At 55.2% G+C, this 23,018-nt stretch overlaps 1 protein-coding gene across 1 annotated transcript in view; it reads left to right on the top strand.

Moving 5' to 3' along the window:
* Positions 1-23,018, top strand: part of SFT2D1 (SFT2 domain containing 1) — a 100,425-nt gene that overhangs the window by 64,069 nt on the left and 13,338 nt on the right. Inside the window, exon 2 of the mRNA XM_049654585.1 lies at positions 20,249-20,357. Within this exon, the coding sequence (XP_049510542.1) occupies positions 20,295-20,357 (63 nt within the window). The 5' untranslated portion in view covers positions 20,249-20,294. The remainder of the gene's footprint in view (positions 1-20,248; positions 20,358-23,018) is intronic.

The raw sequence follows: 23,018 nt of genomic DNA, 5'->3' as shown, positions 1-23,018 counted from the left end.
TCTGTGGCAAAGAGCGGCAGGCGGATCCGAGTCATTTCTCGCTGTCACTCTCTTTAAAGGCGCGAGACCGTGGGCGGAGCGTTTTCACCTGTGCTCCCGTTTCCCCTCTGGAGGCGAGGGGGCGCCGCCTCCGGGGTCCCCTCAGGCCCGTTGCTCCGCACTTGACCCGAGCGGGGGTCGGGAGAGAGGACCCAGCGACAAGAGCCCGGACTGGCTTAGCGGAGTGAGAGCGCCAGGTTCCAGTCGTGCAGGTAACGTCGCTTGTGAGAACCTCAGACCGCAGGGTGTGGAAAGTACCAGCTGGAACCGGCCTGGGGCTTCCGGCCGCCCTCCGGTGCCAGCCGCCGCTGGCGTTCTGGTTTGGGATCTTACTCTTTTAAAAAAGGTTTTGTTTCAATTTTATTTATTTAGAGAGAGCACGCACACACACGGGGGAGGGTCACAGAGAAGGCGCGACAGAATCCCAAGCAGGGGCTGCAACATCATTGCAGAGCCTGATGTGGGGCCCGAACCCACAAACTGTGACATCGTGACCCGAGCCGAGATCAAGAGTCGGACGCCCAACCCACTGCGCCCCCGGGCGCCTCTGGGATCTTCCTCTTTCTTTTGTCCCTTGCAAGAATTCTCGTCCGCCCGTCTCACGTGCTACTGGGGAGCAAGGGCCTTTCCCGCCTCTGAAGGGACAGCTGTCCCTAGAGCCTCAGGGATCGTGGTGCAGACACTGCAGACCTGAGAGCAGGAGGCCTGATGACACAGTTCTACAGGCTGCCTCAGTGGGCCTGCCCATACACCTGAGAAGGCAGGCAGGGGCCAGCACGGTCCCTTCTCCAGCAGGTGTTCCTGACCTGAGACAGAAACCTGCAGGGGCGTCTGGGCGGCTCAGGTCACGATCTCAATGGCTCGTAGGTTCAAGACTCACGTCGGGCTCTGTGCTGACAGCACGGAGCCTGCTTGGGATTCTCTCTCTCTCTCAAAAATAGACGAATACATTAAAAAGAAACCTGCAGATGGACACATGGGATGAAGGTCCATGCAGACGATGCAGAAGTTGGATGGGGGGGGGGGGGAGTACTGGGTGCCCTAGGGTTGCAGGGAGGCTCACCATCCTGGGGAAAGGAGCGAGGGACCAGGAGGGGACACCGATCCTGTCTCTGGCTCTCTCAGAGGGTCTGAAGCTCCCAGCCGTCTGCCTTCTCTGCGCAGAGCCGAGTGCTTGCGGGTCGGAGGGAGGGTACGGGCGAGACCAGAAGGTGTGAAGCGTTCCACTGCGGGGCTCTGGGTCCTGGTCTCACCCAGATCAACACCGATGTGAGAAAGTACGTTCCAGAGCAGAATTCCTCTGTTTTTGTTCTTGTTGTTTTCAAGCTTCTTGGTTGCTTTAAAATGACCAGTGTCTATCAGCAGCAGAAAGGACACTTCCCACAAGTGGGCATCCAGGTCGTCGGTGATCCTTGTCAGGAGAAGACCGACCGGTTAGCCGTCACTCTGCTCTCGGGCAGTGGCAGCCTTCCAGGCGGCAAGGACTCCGAGGCCTGGGCCGGCTCCCGCCCGTACTGCTTTCTTCCTGGGGATTGGCATGCCTCTGCCTCCTAGGGACATTTGCGGGATATTCTCATGAAAGGTGGCGTCGGGTCCCTGCCCAGGGCCGTGTGTGGTGGACACACTGCTGGTGACGTTTGTACAGTCACCACAACACGAGTCAGCCCTCCAAGTGGTAGTGGCCCCACGAGAAAACGCAGAGACAGGACGGGGTTGAAGCAAAACTCGGTTACCCAAAAAAGCCCAGAAATACATGCTCAGAATGTTTAATGCCTGCACGTGACCATCTCTAAAGGTAACACACAAGGGCTCCCGAGTATTTTTCGTTTTCCGGTAGCAGAATACACGGATGCACGTGTGCTGTCACCAACCTCCAAGGTGAGGCTGGCACCAGCTGTCCGTGCTCACGTGCTGTGGTGGCTTCAGGCATCTCCCTTCTTGCTGTGACCACCCCGTGGGGCAGAGGTGACCATTGTCGAGCGCTTCCTGACTGCGTGCCACAGACAGCGGGGGTCCTGGCGCGGCAGCTCAGGGCGAGAACGGCCACTGCCAGCTTGAGGAAACCGGACCCTCAACGGCCTTTTGTTTCCTAATCCTTCCTCCGCAGGCGGCTGGCACCGTGCCCTCGGCCACACGCCCGCCCGGCGGGACCCAGGCTGGGCTCGTTCGTCTCCGTCCTCTTCCACTTGGACCTTGGCTTCCCAGGTGCGTTGCGGGGGCCGTCTGGATGGCGCGTTTACACGCTAGTGAGAAAGTGAGCGTGGGCCCTGGCATGTCGACATTGCATCACTTGGAAGTCACTTGGATGGCCTCAGAGATAATGGCCACATCATCTAAAGCAAAGCCCGAGTTACCTGGCACTGGAGCCCTTGGGGGAGAGCAGCGGCAGGGGTCCGTGCAGAAAGGGGCCGCTCCGGGCAGGAAAACCCCCAGAAAGCCCCGGCCTCACTGTCAGCCCCCAGGCACCTGCTGAGAGCTGAGCTGAGCCGGGCGGGCCCACAGCACTCCCAGGGTTTTGCTGATTTGGGTGGAGGTGACAGGAACCGCGGGAGGGTGGCACGAGGAGGATGAGCCCCTGGCAGCTTGACTACGAAAGGACACAGCTGCTTTACCTACGGGCACAGCAAGTGATGTTCCTTGGCCCGTTAGCCAACATCCGCCATATTCCTAACGAACCCTGGCGGAACTGCTTTCAGGGGCTCTGGAAGGTCCGTCTGCGGCAGATGGGACCATATCGCAGCCCCGCCTGGACATTCCCACCGAAACCAACAGGTGCGTGGTGCTGGTTAAATGGTGGTTTTCTATTTCTGTTTATCAGCAGGACGCTCACTTACAAACACAGCCCTACTGAAACGGCAGGATACGTGCTCCACTCTTTCCTTTTTCACTCGATTTTATTTTATTAAAAAAAAATTTTTTTATGTTTATTTATTTCTGAGACAGAGAGAGACAGAGCATGAGTGAGGGAGGGGCAGAGAGGGGGAGACACAGAATCCGAAACAGGCTCCAGGCTCTGAGCTGTCAGCACAGAGCCCCACGCGGGGCTCGAACCCACAGACCGTGAGATCATGACCTGAGCCGAAGTCGGAAGCTTAACCCACTGAGCCACCCAGGCGCCCCGAGTTCACTGCCATTGCTCAGGTTTGTTTTAAACGTGAAGGCTTTTGCAGTTCTTGGAGCTGATAGTTCTGAGGGCGTGGTAGCTTTGGGCCAGTTTTCTCAGTGCAGGAAATCGGGGGTCAGCCTGCGAGCGCACTTCGAGGTGACAGGCCCATCTGAGCAATGCGATCTCTATGAGCGCAGTAGCCACGTGGGGAGGGAGGGGGCACGCGTGCCCAGGGCGTGCTCGCGGAGCCGCTTGCCTGAAGTGCTCTGCCCCGGGCTCTGATCCGTTTCTCTCCGCCAGAGGCAGAGACGCACCCTTCCCTGGGCTGACCCTTCCCCAGGCTGACAGCCAAGTGCGGCCGAAAGTGGTGTCACTGGGACAGTGGCCTTGGGTTTTTTTGTTTGTATTTTTAAGTACACAACTATAGTCCTTAAAAGGTCTTAAGTACAGGGGCGCCTGGGTGGCTCAGCCGGTTGAGCGACCGACTTCGGCTCACGTGTTCGTGGGTTCGAGCCCTGCCTGGGACTCTGTGCTGACCGCTCGGAGCCTGGAGCCTGCTTGGGATGCTATGTTTCCCTCTCTCCCTGCCCCTCCCCTGCTCCTGCTCTCTCTCTCCGTCTCTCAAAAAGAAATGAATGTTAAAAAAAATTTTTTTTAAAAAGGTTTGATTCTGTCCATCTCCCTAGAATCTCCCAGAGCAGGGTTAAACGGACTCCCACGAAGTCAGGAGGCTGTTCGGAGAGAATTGTTCGGATTTACACGACGTGAGCCTCGGCGCGGAAGTACATAGCCTGGTCCGTGGAAACTGTGGGTGCCACGGGCATTTACGGACAGAAGTCAGAAAGGCGGGCACGACGTAGAACTTTCACATCGGGACGAGAGTAGACAGTTGAACTGTGTAGGTCGGTGACAGCACTAGAAACGAAGTAGGAAAAGGTAGAGTTGACTTGTTTGGGCCAGAACTCATCAGTCGTCACAGTGACACTGCTTTTGGCCACACTTGGGCGTCAGCCCGGGGAAGGGTCGGCCCGAGGCCACTGCAAGGCTAACATGGGCGGTAGGGAGTTTCACCGCAGCATTTGCTTTTGGCCGAGAGAAACGTGTCAGAGCCCAGGGCAGAGCACTCGGACAGACGATCCGGGAGCACGCCCTGGGCACGCGTGGCCCCTTCCTCGCCAGTGGCTGAGGCACTTTGCACAGAACAGAGAAAACGGAGACTATCAACACAGTAATAGAGCGGTCAGCGGACCCAGTCTTTCAAGTTCTTCTGCATTTCGGTTCAACCACACTCCACTTCCTCCTAAAAGCCTTTCTAATTAAGAATTATATAACTTAGGGGCGCCTGGGTGGCTCAGGCGGTTGGGCGTCCGACTTCAGATCATGATCTTGTGGTTTGTGGGTTCGAGCCCCGCGTCGGGCTCTGTGCTGGCAGCTCGGAGACTGGAGCCTTCTCTTGATTGTTTGTCTCCCTCTTTCTCTGCCCCTCCCCTGCTCATTCTCTCTCTCTCAATCTCTCTCTCTCTCTCTCTCTCTCTCAGAAATAAATATTTTTTAAAATTTTTTAAAAGAATCATAACTTGATGATTTTCTGTCATAGTTTGCAGAAGTTGCTGCACAGAGTAAGTCTTTAAAAACGCCTGGGGTGTGTCAGACCTGAGGGGCGAGGAAGGCATCTCAGCAAGTGCTTTTTCTAGACTGATCCGAAAGCCCTCTGGTTCAATGAGGTGACGTCTCAGTAAATAGAAGGCTTACGATGTTTTTAAAGCAGTCTGAAAAATGCTGGACGCATAAGGGAGAACTCTGCCAATTTCATTATTTTCTTTTAATATTTATTTTGGGGACAGCACAAGCAGGGGAGGGGCAGAGAGAGGGGGGACCAGGATCGGAAGCAGACTCTGCACCAACAGGCTGACAGCAGGAGCCGACGCGGGACTCGAACTCATGACCACAAGGTCCTGACCTGAGCCGAAATCGGATGCTCACCCGACTGAGCCACCCAGGTGCCCCTGCAAATTTCATTTAAAACTTCAAGGTCTTCCTTTTCGTCTGGAAAGGAGACTTAGACAAGCCCTCCAGGGAACTGTTTTTCCGTGTTGATGTCTCAGGGTAGGCGTGACATCTTGGGTCTATCTGGGTCACCCAGACGACAGGCAGTTCCGAAATCTCTGTGGTTGGACGGCAGGCTCCCTGGGGGATCGTGGGGAGTGAATGTTTGTCATAAACCGAGGCCCAGAAGGATTCAAACAGCCTTCGCGTATTTTCGGAAGTTCCCAAACTTCCTGTTTATCGGCTCTGCCTCCCGAGGCGCCTCCCCGGTGCCAGGCAGGTGCCAACCGGGCGCTCCCACGCCCTGCTTCCCTCTGGAGGCGAGCGTCCCCAGGCGGGCTCTCCTAGAGCATCTGCCTCCCTGGCCCACGCAGCTCCTGCCTGAAAACCACATGTGGTCTGGCAGCAGCCGCCAGGCAGGGAGCTGGCAGGGACCCTGGGGCTGGCTCTCTCGTCCTCCCCGTCCAGGGCGCGGGTCACAGGCTGGCCCGGGACACACGCCCCGTCTCCGCCCTCCTCCCGTTCCACACCACCCTGTGACTGACCTCACAGCCCGTAGTCGACCCTCTTCTGCTTACGCTGGGCAGAGCACGTTGCGTCCGCAATTAAGGACTCGACCGACCTCGCAGAGGAGCACGACTTCTTCCTCCCCGTGTCCGCCATTCCCGACGAGAAATTAGCAGAGGCCACAGGCATCTGGAAATACCTTTTACAGTTACTAGAATGCAATGCCTCCTTAGGGAAGACCAGAGGCCCGGGCCCAGAGACTCTTCTCCATGCCTTAGCTCCTGCAAGTGCTCAAAACTTAAAGCCTACCGCAGACACAAGACGGAATGTCTCCTTAAAAGCTGCAGTGATAAATCTCAAATGGACTGAATGGCTCCTGTTGGCAGGATAAGTGTGTCTCCAGCCTTTGGCTACAATAAAATCCTGAGGGATTAGGGCGGAACTCACTGGAACGTAGATGGGGGGAGGGAAGAGAGAAGGAGGGAGTAGTTCAAGCATAAAGAACGCAAAGAAGGCCAAGCAGGGATGACAGAAAAACCACACGTGGGGGTAGTATAGCAAAGCCCAAGAATATCAGATGCAAAAGGAAAGTTCTAAAACCTTCCAGAGAAAAGGAATAGACCATCTATAAATAGGATGACAAACAAACCTATGAATAAATAAACCGCGTGTCTTAGTTTACCTACAACCTTCCCGGTTTGCACCTCCCGTCCAAGCTTAATTATTAGTAGCGTCCCGCTCACTCAAAAGTGTCCTGGTTAAATGGTGAATTATTTCTTCACTCTACCTACCAAGGGCTAAAAAGGTTGATAAATGCTATGTGAGGATAATGGTATATAATGCTTGTAATGTGTTAAAAGGAAAGTTCTGAGTGTTAAATTTCTTATCCAAATTGTCATTCAGATGTGAGAGTATAATATACATTTTCTCACTCACATAAAGCCTCAAACAATTGCCACACATGGGAAATGCTCTTGAAGGAAGCACTCGGGTCAGAAAAGAAAGGAATCCAGGAGATTGTTACAGAGACACGGGATTCAGGGTGATCAGACAGCTACGGACAGTCCATTACAGGATCACAGCAAAACAGACTGTGTCTACCACACCGGCTCTGTGGACAGACAACCACGGAGCGGAGGGGACCTCTGGCCTCGAGACAGCGAGGGCCTGAGGCTCGTAGCCCGACACCCGGTGAGGAATTACCTCCTGCCGACGGCAACGCATGTGAGCTGGGGGTGGTCCTCCCTCAGCCCAGCCTTCAAGTGAGACCGCGGCCCTGCCCTCCGGCCTGTCTGCGGCCTCGCAGGGGAGACCCTCGCCGCCGATGGACGTGCCACGCTGCTCACAGACTCTTGACCACAGATGCCGTGCGATGGTCAATGGTCGCTGTTTTAAGCTACCACATCTGGAGACATTTGTTGCACAGCAGTACAGAACTTATAATTGCAAGTTATGTATATACGTGCATTAGGTTAATCATCACAGCATCGGGGCGCCTGGGTGGCTCGGTCGGTTGAGCATCCGACTGCGGCTCAGGTCATGATCTCGCAGTTTGTGGGTTCGAGCCCCGTGTTGGGCTCTGTGCTGACAGCTCAGGGCCTGGAGCCTGCTTCGGATTCTGTGTCTCCCTCTCTCTCTGCCCCTCCCCCACTTGCACTCTCTCTCTTTCTTAAAAATGAATAAACATTAAAGAAGATTTTTAAAAATCATTACAGCATTGTTTTGTATTGAAAAATTATAGAAAGAGTAGTAGTCATTGAGAAAACTTTGCAACATAACATAGTATTTGGCTGGTGTAACAAAAAAGAGAGAGGGGCACCTGGATGGCTCACTTGGTTAAACGTCCGACTTTGGCTCAGGTCAGGCTCTCACACATTTGTGAGTTCGAGCCCCAGGTCAGGCTCTGTGCTGACAGCTCGGAGCCTGGAACCTGCTCTGGATTCTGTGTCTCCCTCTCTCTCTCTGTCCCTCCCCCACTCACTCTCTGTCTCTCTTTCTCTCAAAAATAAACATGAAAAAAATTTTTTTTAATTAAAAAAATTTTTTTTATGTTTAATCATTTTTGAAAGACAGAGACAGAGCACAAGTAGGGGTGGGGCGGAGAGAGAAGGGGACACAGAATCTGAAGCAGGTTCCAGGCTCCAAGCCGTCAGCACAGGGTGCGATGCGGGGCTCGAACTCACGAACCGCGAGATCATGACCTGAGCGGAAGTCTGACGCTCAACCTACTGAGCCACCCAGGCGCCCCTAAAAAATTTTTTTTGAAAAGAGAGCTGGAGGGTGGGGGGAGAGAAAAGTCTCTAAGAACTGATATTGTCTGATTTCAGGATATATTGTTAAGTGAAAAAAGCCAACACGGCATCCTCATGTAAGAAGGAAGGCCGTGGGAGAGTGTACATGCATCTGATCTTTTCTGTAAACGAAATACAAGAAGCATAAACCAGGAATTAATGCGGAAACCTACCTGCAGGGGGTGGGGGGGGGTGGGGAGGACGGCAGGAGGGGGACGGAAAGGAGGAAAAGAGGCTGAGTGTGCTTGGGTACAGTCCTCTTAGAACAACTCTTCCCAAAATAAATACTTCAGATCAGCCGGGCCGTGGGGGACCCCGTTTGGGGTAGCACTAAATGGCCCTCCGCGCACATGGGTGAACCACATAACCGCATGGGGTGGGGGGGGGCGGTAGAAAATAACTAACATGTATCCGTTTGGAGCACGGTGTACCGACTGCCCATTGTGAAGCTGCACACAAATCCTATACTCTCATCGGGAAATGTGTTTTCCACCACGGTGCGGGCAAGAAATTCTGAAACGATGCGACGTTGAATCTAGCGAATACCTAGCTATGCTGTGGTTTCTTATTTGCAGAACAGATGATGCAAAAAAGGCAAAGTGGGAGGCATAAGAAAGAGCTCGTGATGTGAGTGTATACATCTATATAACATATATGTATTTATCGTGTATTATATATTATGCATATAAATGTAATCTATGTACATACACACACACGTACACGTGTATCTGATTCCCCCCGCTCAGGTGGCCTAGAGGCTAGGTCCCCCGGGGGTAACGTGCACACCCAGAACTCGGCCAGACATCCGTTCATAAATATGAATTTCCGGGAAAAGAAACCGGGGCTCCCCGGTAAACGGTGGACTCCAGGTGGGGTGGGGAAACGCACGATGAGTCCGGCACATCTTATGGTGCCAGAAATGAAGGAAGCCCTCAAAAAACGATGAGGGCATTTTGAAGGAACACAAGAGCCGGCTTGCGGCGCTCCCAGTCTGGGAAAATCTGAGCAACAAAACCAGTAACGATGGCAATTCCTAACTCATAGACTAAAATAAAGACCCAGAAGTCCACAGTCCTATAACTGAACAACGAACGGAATGAATGAGTGAACACACACACCGATGCATGCGTACACGGGGGAGGAGGGGCCTCTATTCCTTAGAATGCCCCAAGATAGATTTTAAAACAGTTTTTAATGTTTATTTTTGAGAGACACAGAGAGAGCACGAGCGGGGTTGGGGCAGAGAGAGAGGGAGACACAGAATCGGAAGCAGGCTCCAGGCTCCCGGCCATCAGCCCACAGCCCGACGCGGGGCTCGAACTCGCGGACCGAGAGATCGTGACCTGAGCTGAAGTGGGACGCCTAACCGACTGAGCCGCCCAGGCGCCCCTGCCACAAGTATTGAGTGGCTGATGGAAGTTTCCGGCAGGCAGCGCCAGTCGTAATGGGCGTGGGCCAGTCATCATTGATGGTAAATTCAAGGCGAAATGATAGGCACACCGTCAGTAAATCTCCTCATCGGTCACAGAGGGGAAAACAGCAAGGCTCCAGTGAAGGACTCTGGCGGATGGCCCCCGACCCAAGGGATCCAAGTCAGCCGTATCTGTAACGACATTTCTGCACACCCCGCTTCCGGGCGGGACGCGCCAAGGAGCCCGCGGGCGCCACTCTTGCCAAAGGGCCCGACCTCAGCCAAATCATGGGGAAATCCCAGATCATCCCCCAAACAAGGGGCAGGTACAAAATCACGGGCCACTACTCTGCAAAAGCGTTAAGGGTGTGAAACACCAGGACTGAAAAGCCGCCCCGGGCTGGAGACCCCGGGGCCCGAACAGAAGCTGGAGGCCAGGCCCGCACCTGCCAGCGGCGCCAGGACGGGACAGCTGCGGAGATAGAGCGCCACCTGCGGATTAGCGGGCGGCACTGCATCAGCGTTCACTTCCTGGTCCAGATCCCTGCGGTCCCGTCATGTAGGAGGTTCACGTCAGGCAATTAGGGGAAAGGCAGAAGCAAACTCTACTTACGTTTGCGACATTTGGGGGAGGCCAAAACTATTCCGAAAGGAGACATCCTGCAGGACAAAGGGGAGCTACTCCCAGCATGATGGCCTTGCGGTAACGATCGTATGCGACGCGCTTCAGGTGCTCTAGGCCCTTTGCAGGTCTTATGTCCCCCCTTCCACATAAGGACAGCGGATACAGAAGGGGAACCAGCATGTCAGATCACTCACACAGCACAGCTTCAGGGTTGGAACCGGCTCTTCAGGTCCAGAAGCTACCGGCTAACCCCTAAGCAGTGCCCTGAATGGCAGTTCCCAGTTTCATCGTGGACCATTCGCCAAATCGACAAGTTCTGCCGTGGTGACTGCCACAGCCACCGCGCTAGCTGGGATGCTGGTCTCAGCCCAGGTCCGCGAGAGCAGTGTACGTGATGGGGGTCTGCCATGGCGGGGGCCAGAGCTGGTGGCCGGGAAGGATTCTTGAGACGTCTTCGGTGCAGAAAGGTGATTTTATTAGAGCAGGGGGACAGGACCCGTGGGCAGGAAGAGCCGGCCCAGGATCATGAGGAGAGACTATGCTATGCTATGGGGCTGTGCCGTGGGGCTGGGGGAGGTAAAGTCCAGGGGAAGTTTCCAGTGAGACTTTCACAGGCTAAGGAAGACTCACAGGATGTGGAGGCCTAGCTATTGTCAAGCTAAGGTTGGCCAAGCATTAACGTTAAGACTGTAGGGAGTTCCGGGAGAAACGTTACTCTCTGCCTGCCTCAAGTATTTGCCAGTGGGCTGTGGGTTATTAGGAAGTGTAATTTTACCTGCCATTTCCTTCTGCCTTTCTTCCCCACATCCCAAGCATCCGTCATCCAGCAGGCATCCCTAACCAGAACTCAGAGGACACCAACTAGTCAGGGAAAAGAACTGTCATCTGTCAAAGCAGCACAGCCAGGATGGAGACGTCCTTCCACAAAGCCTGTGACACAGAGTTGTTCCCCGGGGGGGGGGGGGTGCTCTGCTCTTCCTCCAGCCACAGAAAAAAGTAATAAAGGAGGTGGAGGCTTCTGAATATGAGAGAGAGAGGGAAAGAGAGAAACGTGGGAGGGAAGGAAGGAGAGGAGGGGAGGGGTGAGAAAGAAGGAGAGGGAGAAAGAGAGGAAGAAAGGATGGAAGGAAAGAGGGAGGGAGGAAAGAGGAAGGAAGGAGGAAAGAAGGAGAAAGGAGGAAGGAAGGAAGGAGGGAGGAAGGGAGAGGAGAAGGGAGGGAGGAAGGAAGGAAGGAAGGAGGGAGGAAGGGAGAGGAGAAGGGAGGGAGGGAGGGAGGAAGGAAGGAAGGAAGGAGGGAGGAAGGAAGGAACAAGGGAGAGAGGGAGGACGGAAGGAGGGAAGAAGGGAATGGAGAGAGGAAGGAAGGATAAAATCTCCTACGCCATCCACCTGTCTGCAGGGATAACTCCACTGTCCCCCTCTGTCAGTTGAGGCCTCTCAGGGACACAGGCCCGTGCGGGAAGGGACCTCCCTGGGCTTCCAAAGAGCCTGCGGCAGTTGAACAGCGCAGACAAGGGACAGATTTGCCCTTTCCCCAGGTCTGAGACTATTTTGTGGCTGCGTGACGCCATCTTGTGGCCTCACAAGACTGGAAAGCTGAGGTCACGAGTGATCCATTGATCACGTCCAGCTACTCATTATTGTAAAAAGTATACAGACACCTTTCCAAACACATACGCCCTCCTATCGGAGCATGTCTTTTCTCCTAACGCATCTATGAGAATGGAGTGCAGAGAGCTCGCAGACATGTCAGGTGCGGGGTCCGGGCCAAGTGCAGGGGTGGGGGAGGGGGAGCAAAGACGGAGGGAAGGTGCTGAGATTGTACCACCTGCATTTTTTGCTTGCGCCCAACCCCGTCGCAAGAGCGATTAACAAGTGACCCCGATGCAAAAAGCAAGAGTCGACCCCGTACCTCACTTCCGCCTCCTTAGCTGTATGAATGGGAAAGGCAGCTGGGCAGCTCGGAGGCTGTTCCCACCGGGGATGACTCCTGAGAACCGGTCCTCTCCGCCTCCCACCCAGGCCCACCGACACGGGTTCTGGAGTCATTTGCCTGCCTCCCAACCAGCAAAAAAACTGCAAAGTGGGCACCTGGGTGGCTCAGTCGGTTGAGCGTCCGACTTCGGCTCGGGTCACGATCTCCTAGTTTGTGGGTTCGAGGCCCGCGCGGGGCTCTGTGCTGAGAGCTCGGAGCCTGGATGGAGCCTGCTTCCAATTCTCTCTCTCTCTCTCTCTCTGCCCCTCCTCCGCTCGTGCTCTCTCTCAAAAATAAATAAACATTACAAAAATTTTCTTTTTAAGCAAACAGAACAAAACAATCCACACACGATCACAGAAGTGAGTGACCACACTGCCACACAGGTGGGGGTTTATCCAACGACGGGTTTATCGAAAGCATCATTCACTGCTGGACCACATTACACGAGGCAGGCGTCGTTCTGAGATCCCCACTTGTCCCGTTTAATCCTTGCAACATTCCTGGGATGTCAGTTCTATTACGATCCCCGATTTACTGAGAAGAAAACAGGAAAATGGACTGGACCGCTCATGTTTAAGGACAGTCGGATTCAAAGACAGACAGCCCCCAACATTGTAATAAGCGGTTGCTAAGCTGTCCCTGAAGTAACTTCCTGGCCTCCAGCCTCAGCTTCAAGAACGTGCAGGCCGCTGGTATACGTCCGTCCATGCTTTTTGTCCCCAGCGCTTGCCACAGAAGCCCCACGTGCCCCTTGCAAGTCCCCCAGGCGGTTGATCAAGCTTTCAGGCCACGCGCATCTCCCCGGCCCCGGCCCAAGGCCCCAGCCCGAGTGGGGGCAGTTGCCGACGTTGTCTTAGCTCCCACACTGACCTCACAGGGGGCAGCGCCGCGGTGCTCCCTGTCCTCTGTCCTCGGTCACTAGGCTGTCCCCTCTCACCTGTAACCTTGGATGAGCCACCTGAAGCCGGTCGAGCTTCTCTCTAGAACCTGCCAGAGGCTGCTCCCAGAGCATCATGGGCGGATGCAGAAATGAGGGCCTGGACCTCCCCCTCCAGGTAGGCGGCCTCTTAGGCCGGAAGACTTTGGGGTGGCTATTTGTAGTCCAGTGTCCCTCTGCCCACCTCGGCCCCGCCACCTTCCCCTGGGTGCCGGTCCTGCGTCCTGCTTGCCTGTGTCCTGTGGAACCCAACTGGGGCAGGCTGGAAGGACCTGGCCCGTTTGTAAGGGAGTCCCAGGCGGGCGTGAAGGCCGAGGGGCCATCACCAGCCTTCCACGGGTCACTTGGGCACTGGCACAGGACACGGGTTAGAGCAGAGGAGCCAGAGAGACAGAGGAAGCAGGAGATGAAACCGATTTTGAACTAAGATCTGTTCGTACGAGAATCCACTTCCTGAATAAGATAGCCCTGGCATCTCCCTTTCTGGGAGCATCCGTGGAGACACCAGGGGGGTCCAGCGCCTGTCCCACTTTCCCCGTGCGGATTTCCCACCTGGGGGTCCTGTGAACAGGAGGCTCTCGCGCGTAAGGCCGGCAGGCTCTGGAGACTGCATTTCGCGCAAGCTTCCAGGTGCCTACCGGGGGGCCGTCGGGGCCACAGTCTCAGTAGCAAGGGTCTAATGGGCGACTTGAGAACCCAGTGCACGCCAGGTCGCTTCTGTCCGTCCCCGTGAAATCTTATTTCGAAATTTAACTTGTAAATTCTTTGAGGACGAGGTGGTACCTTTTTCTTCCCCGGAGTACCGAGTACACGGCAAACGCGTGTTAATCCACTAGCCCCTTGAAGGCAAGACGGTGTCGTTCGCGACGAGGCCAAGACTTGGCCTTGCCGACCCGCACTTTTCCTCTACAGATTGCATCCTGGTCAGCTCCAGTGCAGTTACCAGGGAAACACGTGCGACTCGGTGCAGTATTAAAGTCGCATTTCCGAGAACTAATAGGGATATTAGCAAATGGACCAGGAGAAATAAACGAACGAAATGCTAAGTATATTTTTGGTTTGAAGCAACCAACATCCAACACTTGTTTAGAGCTGGCCCATTCGTTCCGAGCATGAGTCCCGGACCCCTGTTTTCATGGACCACAAATGAGTTTCGCGACGGCCTCAAAAGAACATTAGTAAGTGGCCAGCAGCTACGCTTGGCCGGGACCACAACAGGAATTTTCTGTCTCACAACACCAGCCGTTGTCAGAGAGAGAAAGCAAGGAGCAGAGTTCTGTTCTTAGGGTACGAGGTTCCCTCTCCCGAGAGATGGGATTTAGGGAAGGCATTTTCTCTTATCAGGGATCGAGGTGTAAAAACTTCTTGGAAAGATATAGTGCCTGCTAGGCATTAAAAAATCATCCTGTGTCTTTATATTTTTATTTTTAATTTATTTAAAAACATTTTTTAACGTTTATTTATTTTTGAGACAGAGAGAGACAGAGCATGAACGGGGCGAGGGGCAGAGAGAGAGGGAGACACAGAATCCGAAGCAGGCTCCAGGCTCCGAGCTGTCGGCACAGAGCCTGACGCGAGGCTCAAACTCACAGACCGCGAGAGCATGACCTGAGCCGAAGTCGGACGCTCAACCGACTGAGCCACCCAGGCGCCCCTACATTTATTTATTTTTGAGAGACAGAGACAGAGAGACAGCGTGAGCAGGGGAAGGGCAGAGAGAGAGAGGGAGACACAGAATCGGAGGCAGGCTCCAGGCTCTAAGCTGTCGGCACAGAGCCCGACGTGGGGCTTGAACTCATGACCCCCAAATCCAGAGTCATAGGCTCTTTCGACTGAGCCAGCCAGCCGCCCCACGGAGCAGGACATTTTCAACAAAGAGCAGATCCTTGGGGAAAACATTTCAGTCACTCACCGTTCGGTGATTTACGTGGCTCAGCAAATGACAGAGAACAGGAATGTCACAGCAAATCTGGCGTCGATGGACGTCAGCAAAGATTCTGGGTCTCCTGCTCAGTAATGGAGTGATGCTCCCTGAGCGCCCACGGTAGAGGAAGTGCCTGGTTTATTTGGGCCATTCGAATACGCATTAGCTCTGCAGGGAGAGCTACAGAATTACAGAGGCGCCTCGGTGGCTGGTGTCCCGCCCACTCGCTCATCCTAGACAAAGGGCCACCCACTGGGCCGCTTCCCTGCCCTCTGCTCACTGCTCCTCTCCGCTCCTCTCCTTGGTGCAGACATCGCGCCCCCCCCTCCCCAGTCTTCCAAGGCATTTCCTGCAGCACCAGGGCTCCACCCAGATGCCCCCCAATTTCCGTCTCCAGTCCATCTGTGCGCCACTCTCCACGTCCCCCCGCCCCCGGACCCCCCTCCTCTGCCACCCTCTCTGCACTCCGTGGAGGCCCGTGGATCCCACCTTTAGTCTGGTGACTGGACGCTCTGCCCATCTCCACGTCATCCTAGTCTAAGGCACCGTGACCCTCCTCGGGCCTACCGTAAAAACCGGAAGAGATCTCCGCACATCCACACCTGCCCTCTGAGACCCACTTGTCAAGCATGAGTGGGCGAGCTTTCTAAAATGCAAATCTGGGGGCCCCTGGGTAGCTCAGTGGCTTAAGCATCTGACTCTTGATCTCGGCTCAGGTCTTGAACTCAGGGTTGCGGGATGGAACCCCAAGGTGGGCGCCGGGCCGGGTGTGGAGGCTGCTTAAAAATAAACAAATAGCCAATCTGATGTGTCACCTTCGCATTTGCCGTGACAAGTTCAATGGCTCCCCATCTTTCGGAAGTCACAATCCCAGATCCTTAACATGCTTGCTACGGACTGAATGTTGATGTCCCTCCAAACTTTGTACTCTGAGGCCCTAATCCCCAGTGCGATGGTATTTGGGGAGATGAGGGTTAGATTAGGTCATGAGAGTGGCGCCCCCTCCTGATAGAACTGATGCCTTCATAGAAGGAGGGAGAGACCAGAGCTTCCTCTCTCCCCGCCTCCTGGGGACACAGGGAAGAGGGGACCGGCTTGGACGGCCAGCCTGCAGAGCTGCGTGATAGAAATTTCCGCGGCGTGAGCTGTGCAGGCAGTATTTGTTGCCAGAGCCCGTTCAAAGGTAACGGTGCAGTCACCTCCTTCCGACCTCCTGACCCCCTTCTCCCCCTTGTGCTGCACATACCAGCCGAACAAACTTAACACAACTTCTGTTTCAAATGTGCTGAGTGCCTTCCCACCTCCAGCCCTTCGCCCTTCCTGGAGCGCAGAGCCCGACGCAGGGCTCAAACTCGTGGATCCCAAGATCCTGACCTGAGCCGAAACCAGGAGTCAGACGCTTAACCCACTGAGCCACCACCCAGGTGCCCCTAACTTATTATGTCTTTTATGGTTATCACTTTGGCCTTTATTCTAAAAACACGAGAAAGTTGTTGAAGGTTTTTAAGCAGAGGAGTGAGAGGCATGGATTTAAAAGGACCTCCGCACTGAAGAAAGAGAAGGCCCTCCGCAGCCAGGGCATGGAGAGGGGCTACAGGTGGGGAGGGACTGGAAGTACCCGCCAGGGGTGACACCGGCCGCTCTGGGATCACCTTCTCAAACCGTGGGGCTTATTGGTCCCCATGTCTGTCTCCCCTTGGGGCAGGTATGTCTCCGAATCGCCCCACTGCCCCTGCTGACCGGGTGGAGGCGTGGGGGTGGGGCTACCCCTCTGTGCCCCACGCACCTGCCTTGTGTCACCGCCCTGGCAGTGGTGGCCGGGCAGCTAACTTTCTACGGGCTGTCAGGAACGGAGCTGGGAAATGCCACGGGGAGAATGGAGGTCTGTGCGGACAACCAGGGAGCGTTATTAGAACGTAGGCTGTTTTTCCGAAGACGCGTCTCCTCTGTTCTCGTCTCAGACATGTTCCTCGTAAGCAATGACTGGAGTCTTTGGACTGGAGTCTTTCCTCTGGTCTGAGCACCCTGCCACCCCCCCATGCTCCCCTCTGCCCAGGCCTCCCCTGGCCCCCCGCACTCTCCTCTGACCCCGGCCCCTTCTGCCATGAGCGCACAGACGACTATAGCAACAGACCTGCTTTTCTCTCTGCACAAAGCACCCTGGGGCCTCAGTCCTTAAGGAAGATTCGATGTTACTAGTTGTGTCAGGAGTTGCTACCATGTCTGGAGAAGTGGTTGAAATCAGCTCAAGAGAGAGAGTTTTAAAAGACCCATGAGGGGCAGTCGGTTAAGCATCCGACTTCAGCTCAGGTCATGCTCTCGCAGTCCGTGAGTTCAAGCCCTGTGTCGGGCTCTGGGCTGATGGCTCAGAGCCTGGAGCCTGCTTCTGATTCTGTGTCTCCCTCTCTTTCTGCCCCTCCCCCGTTCATGCTCTCTCTCTGTCTCAAAAATAAGTAAACGTCAAAAAAAAATTTTTTTAATAAAAAATAAATAAAAGACCCGTGATTAGACATTAGGAGATCTTTCCCAGACTTGTGGGTTCTGCACTCTTTCTAAGCTGCTTCTAACTGCTCAGGGCTTAGAATTTCAATTTCAAGGGTCATTTCCTGCCTGGACACTTAAGAGTGTCGGACATATTCAATACTTTCTGCCAAGTGCTTTATGCAGTCTTAAGAGATGGGAGTGGGACATTTCAAAGGTTCTAAAGTATCTTCTTTCAACGTGCTTGGCATGCTGCCACCGGGGAAGGGTCCCCACACCCTTTCTGATGCTCCTGTCCTAAGAAGCCCTCTGGGAACCAAGCCAACGTCACCAAAGTCAGTGGGAACACGGGTGGTGGTTTGTGCACGGGGCCCCTTGGGGGCACGGCTCTGGGAAAGCAGCCTGGGAGACGGGGCCTTCTTGTGCGGACACTAGATGGCCCTTAGCGCTAGGCTTGGGGCCATTCAGAACAGTGAAAAACACAGCAGGTTTGTGTGGTTTTGCTACATCACCAAAAATGGCACTCGTGTACGGTGGGAGCCGAAACAAGAAGGCAGGGAGGGTGTCACCTCGCTCCCTCTTAGCTGGGCCCACGCACCCCAGGTGACTCTGCTTTTTCACTGTTCTGCGCAGGTCCTTCAGCGACCATGAAAACGTGTCCAAGCATTGATTCTGGGGCTACAAAGGAACTTATGAAGAATGAGGATCTAGGGCTGCGGTGTTTTCTTTAATCCTGGTAACAACCCTGCAAGGGAGGAGCTGTTATCTTATCGCCTTGATTTTCACACCTGAGAAAGCGAAAGGCTTGAGTTGTTGGTTCAAAATCCCGAAGTAACAAAATGGGGGAGCTGGGACTCTAGCACAGGCAGGCTGGCTTCAGAGCCTAGACTCAGTGTTGTAGGACCTCTTTTAAGGTTTGTACTTTCAATGAACTTTGTGCAGTATATTTCAGGAAACTAAGCTTGGCTCATGAGGCACAAGAAGTGAAAGATCCCAAACCACACTCTTAAACCTCCAGTGTTATTTTCCAAGTGAAATTTCTTACGCCCAGGTACAGGTCGAAACACAGGAAGTTGCCCTTTTTAGGTCAAAAGTAGTTGGGCTTTCCCAGTTTTACATGGTTCAACCCCATATCTCCTTGGAAAACTTTCTCTCCATTTCCGGAGATATTGGTTTATTTCCTCTTTTGGCATATGGAAAACTAAAGTTACTACACTTCAAATCGAAGTCTCTGAACAATGTACAGACATACCTTTTTATTGACTAGAAGTGTACAGATTTGTTATCTTACAGCAGACATTTATCATCTATTTTCCGATCTTTTAAAATTAAGGACAAAAAGATAAGATCTCACGCTTTGGTAGAAATAGGCCAAATAGAAGTATTTTCTGCCCCCCAAATACTGAGCATTGGACCGTTTTCTCAGAGCAGTATATGATCTGCTTTTTTAGGGGTCTAATAATACCTGTATTTATCTCATTGGGATTAGACAACATCTCTACTGAAGACAGTAGCATGGATAATAAAAGTCTTCAGGGGTCCGTCCACCTTTTAACTGTCAGCTCTTAGGAATCTGGGTGATGTAACAAAACAAAATAACAGACGCTTCCATTATGGTCTTGGAAAAGTGAAAAGCAAAAGCTATCCCTTGGTGACCTTAGGGTAGTATGTTTGTGGAAAACTCCAAGATACCCTGAAATTCATGTTGTACGGGCAGCCCTCATTTTTAATCTCTCTTTAAAATATCCATGGTGGATAACAAGAAAAAAAAAAGCCACTTCCTCGTTTGCTGGCGTTCATTCACCCAGGACCAACCAGAGAACAGTAAACAGTTCTTCAGAGGTTCACAGTGTTTATGCAAAACCGGACAGATGGGTTGGATTATCTCTTGCTCTCCTGAGTAGGGTCTCGCTCTTTCAAATTCCTGGTTGGAAGATAAACTGAGTACAGGAGCACCTCTCACAAATAAAAAGGAAGAAGGCATCCTCCTGTTATTTCAACTGAGATGATCCGAAGTACATCTCTTCTCATTTAACCTTGAAAAGTAGGTGCTCCGTCCTGAGATGGGGCTGGGAGAGAGCTGAGCCCCAGCGCCACCTGGCGGTCAGCACACGGAACCGGGTGCCCCAAAGCCGGCCCTCCCTCCCTCCTTGACTCGTCCCAAGTGCAGATGTTTGGAGCACTTCACTCTTAGTAAGGAGATGTCCGCTTTGGAACTGAACCCCCGTCAGTATTCCCGAAATGGCCCTCAGTAGTCTCCTGGGGCCAGGCCTGAACATCACATTTGTTGCACGGGATGTTGGGGCCGCTGCACTTGATGTTGGTGTGCAGTGCCGGACGCTGGACTTAATAGTACTGGGTGTCGGGGCAGCAGCGCTAGACCCTGGGGCTGCAGTACCGGACGCTGGGGCTGTAGCGCTGGGGGACAGGCTGGCAGTACTAGATCTGGGGCTCCAAGACTGGACGTGGGGGTGTCGGGGCTGCAGTGCCGGGGCTCCGGTCTGGGGCACCCGCCGTGGGTCTGCGGTGCGGAGCGCCGACACCACGCGCGAGGACCCGCGTTCGCGGGTCTATTCGTCCTACAGCAACGGCTGTGCGTCCGCCGCGACCCGACGCCAGATGAAGGGAGGCGGCGCCCGCCGCGGTCCGAGGGGAGTGGGCACCGCCACCGCCAGGCTGGCCCGCGGGAAGGGAAGGGGAGGGAAGCGACGGCCGCGACGCCCACGCCCGCCTCTCGCAGGCGCGGACCCCGACCCCGGCCAGACGGGCGCCGGCGCGCAGGTGCGCGCTGCTAGATAGCGGCGGGGGGCCGCGCGGGCGCGCCGGAAGCGGGCGGCCCGGACTTCCGGTCTCGTGGGGTTTCGGGTTCCGGCTTCCTGGTTCCGGGTTCCGGCAGGGCTCAGGGGGCCGGCAAGCGGGAGCCGCCGGGGCGGCGGCGGAGCAGGGCCATGGAGAAGCTGCGGCGGGTCCTGAGCGGCCAGGACGACGAGGAGCAGGGCCTCACCGCGCAGGTAGCGGGCTGGGCGGGGGGGGGGGGTCCTGTACGGGCCGCGTTGCGGAGGGACGACTCCGCCGCCTCCCGGGGACACTCTGGGGAGCCTCCCCGGTTTTCGTGGCGTCTGCAGAGGCTCGCTGTGAGACCCACCCCACGCCCCGCTTTTGGCCTTCTGACCCTCGGGAGCCCCTCTGCTGCCCGTCTTCGCGCCCCCGGATCAGCCAGCCGCTCTCAGCCCAGCTCCGCTGGGTTTGCTGCGCTCGGCCTGGACCCTGAACCCGGCTGGGCAGCGCCAGCAGGTGGGCAGCGGCTTTGTCCTGCGAGCCGCAGCGAGCCCAGAGCTTACAGTCCCGTGCGTCCGCCGTGGAGGCGGACCAGGCGCTGGGAGTGCGTGTGTGCGTGTGTCTTTTGGGAGTAGGGACGCAGGAGAGGGGCGGGGAAGGTCGTTGAAAAAAGCGAAATACGCGGAATTAGAAGTTGTCCGTTAGGGCATCGAGCCCCTGCCACAAGGTTAACCGTAAAACAAAAACATCCTTTGCTTCTGCGCTCTGAGCCGGGAGGCTTGATGAGGGTTACTTCCTCTGGCGAGAGGTTTAAAAATAGCAGTGGAGCAGGAACTGCTTTGTAAGTGTTTCTGTGGCGCGCATGCTGACAAGCCGTTACTGGCCTGTCCCGGGAGTGGGGCGCTTACAACCCCATAGTGCTGCCCGAGGGTCGTTTGTTAGTCCCTTTCCATTCCCATCTCCCTTCCTTGTCGTGTTTCACTCAGCACTTCTTGTGGCCAGGGTTCTAGGCTAGTCTGTGGGGGCTCAGGGGCTGGCAGAGAAGCCTCGGCTCTCAGGGGACGCTGTGACCAGTTGGGCCAATCACAGTGGCAACACAAGAATCCACGAGCGGTAGGTAGTGTGAGAAATGCCACTAGGGCAGTAATGGCTCACCCAACTCATTGATGGAGCCACTCTTTTGTTCCCCACCGTATGCCCCACGTCTGTGCTATATAGTACAGGACCCAGAGCTGCGTGTGGTTTTTTACATTTGCATTAGTGAAAATTAAATACAGTTTGGAATTCTTTCTTAGTCACACGGGTCACATTTCAGGTGCTCGGGAGGCACACGTGTTAGTGCCTGCTGTACAGGACAGTACGTGAGTGGGACATCTCGTGGCGGAAAGTTCTGTTGTACTGAGCCGCTCTAAGCCTTGGGGACAGGGAGGTGATAGTGCCCCTTTTCTTGAGCCCACAGTCTAGAGGGGAGAGAGATGTTGAGAATAGTCCAGAAAAGGGGGAAGCTGACGATGCAGGCAAGAGAGGGGATCATTGCTGGGGTGCCGTCCAGGAGTGGTTGGGAAAATCCCAGGAGATGGGACGTGTGCACAAGAGAGGGGGCCGGCCTTGGCCAGCTCACGCAGGCTGGTGTGCGGGTGACACAGCTCCAGGTGCTGCCTTCGGAGCGGGAGAGGATTCTCCCCCCACTCCTTAGCTGTCCACACTGAAACAGGAAATGAGGCTGCCAGGTGGAAGTTTGGAGGGGGTGAGCGTTGAAGTTCAAGGAGGTGCGAAGTGGTTGGTTAGAGAATAGGAAAACGAATGGAGGGGAGCAGCGTTGGGACTGTTCGCAGCACAGGGCCCCACCTGTGGGCAGTGGTCCTGAATTTGAAGCGGGAGTCACGTTCAGCAGCAGGAGGGCAGGGCTGGCAGAGTTGGATTTCACCAGGGTTCACATTTTGCCCAGTGAATGCGTCAGAGGGACAGAGGGCCGAGTGATTATAGGAGGGCAGCCAGGGTGGGGGCGGGGGTGCTGGAGGGTAGGGGCTGGTGATCGGAAGGAGGACGCTTGAAACCGAGGTCACGGAGATTGTCGACACGTGGTGCATTTATTGCCAGAGAGAAGGGGCTTGGTTGACGTAAGGTGCAGAATTCGACCTTTGGAGGAGAGACGCTCGAGAAACCAAGAGTCTTAGAGTTTGGAAGCTGGCTTACCGCGGTGACGAAGTCACCAGGAGTTCAGACAGGAGTGGGGGGATGGTAGTAAGCCCCGTGCAGAGTCCGTACGAGAGCAAGAGGTGTGATGGGGCAGTGATGGGGGTGACCCAGGGGATGGTAGTGACAACAGTGAGAAGCAGCAGCCGGTGGCCTGGCGTGATGGCAGGGTCTTGGAGGAGGCGTTTCTGGGGCTGAGGAAGGGAGGAGAGTGGCAGTGAACCCCCTAGTAATCAGGACCGGCGGGGGGGTTCTTGAGAAGATGGGGCCCCCCCTTGGCGAGTGCAGGCAGCGGGGAACGGGGCGGGGAGGATGCCAGGAGCTGCTGCTGGTACCCGGGTGGTGTCCCTTGAGTGTGCCCGGCCGGACACGCAGGAGCCGGAGTTGGAAGGCTTGATGGAATTGGCTCAGGGCAGACTGGGGAGGTGGCCAGACAGCGGAGGAGGGATCTGAGATCTGGGACTGCCCCATCGTCCTGCTGAGGGTGGACAGGGTGGAGGCCAGAGTTCGAGGCACGTCCCCAGAGGCCTTCAGCAGGACCACCCGCTCTGGCCGCTGCCCTCCCTGCCCTCCAGCCTGGGAGCTGCCTGATTTCCCCTGCAGCACATCCCGCCCCTGCTGTTCTGTTCGCTGGGCATTTGCTGGTTTGAAGTCACCCCTCCCCCCCCCCCCCCCCCCCCCCCCCCCCCCCCCCCCCC

This window comes from Panthera uncia (assembly GCF_023721935.1).
Source record: "Panthera uncia isolate 11264 chromosome B2 unlocalized genomic scaffold, Puncia_PCG_1.0 HiC_scaffold_24, whole genome shotgun sequence".
NCBI lineage: Eukaryota > Metazoa > Chordata > Mammalia > Carnivora > Felidae > Panthera > Panthera uncia.
Note: the sequence above shows the minus strand (reverse complement) of the source record. Positions and strands in the feature narration are given on the sequence as shown.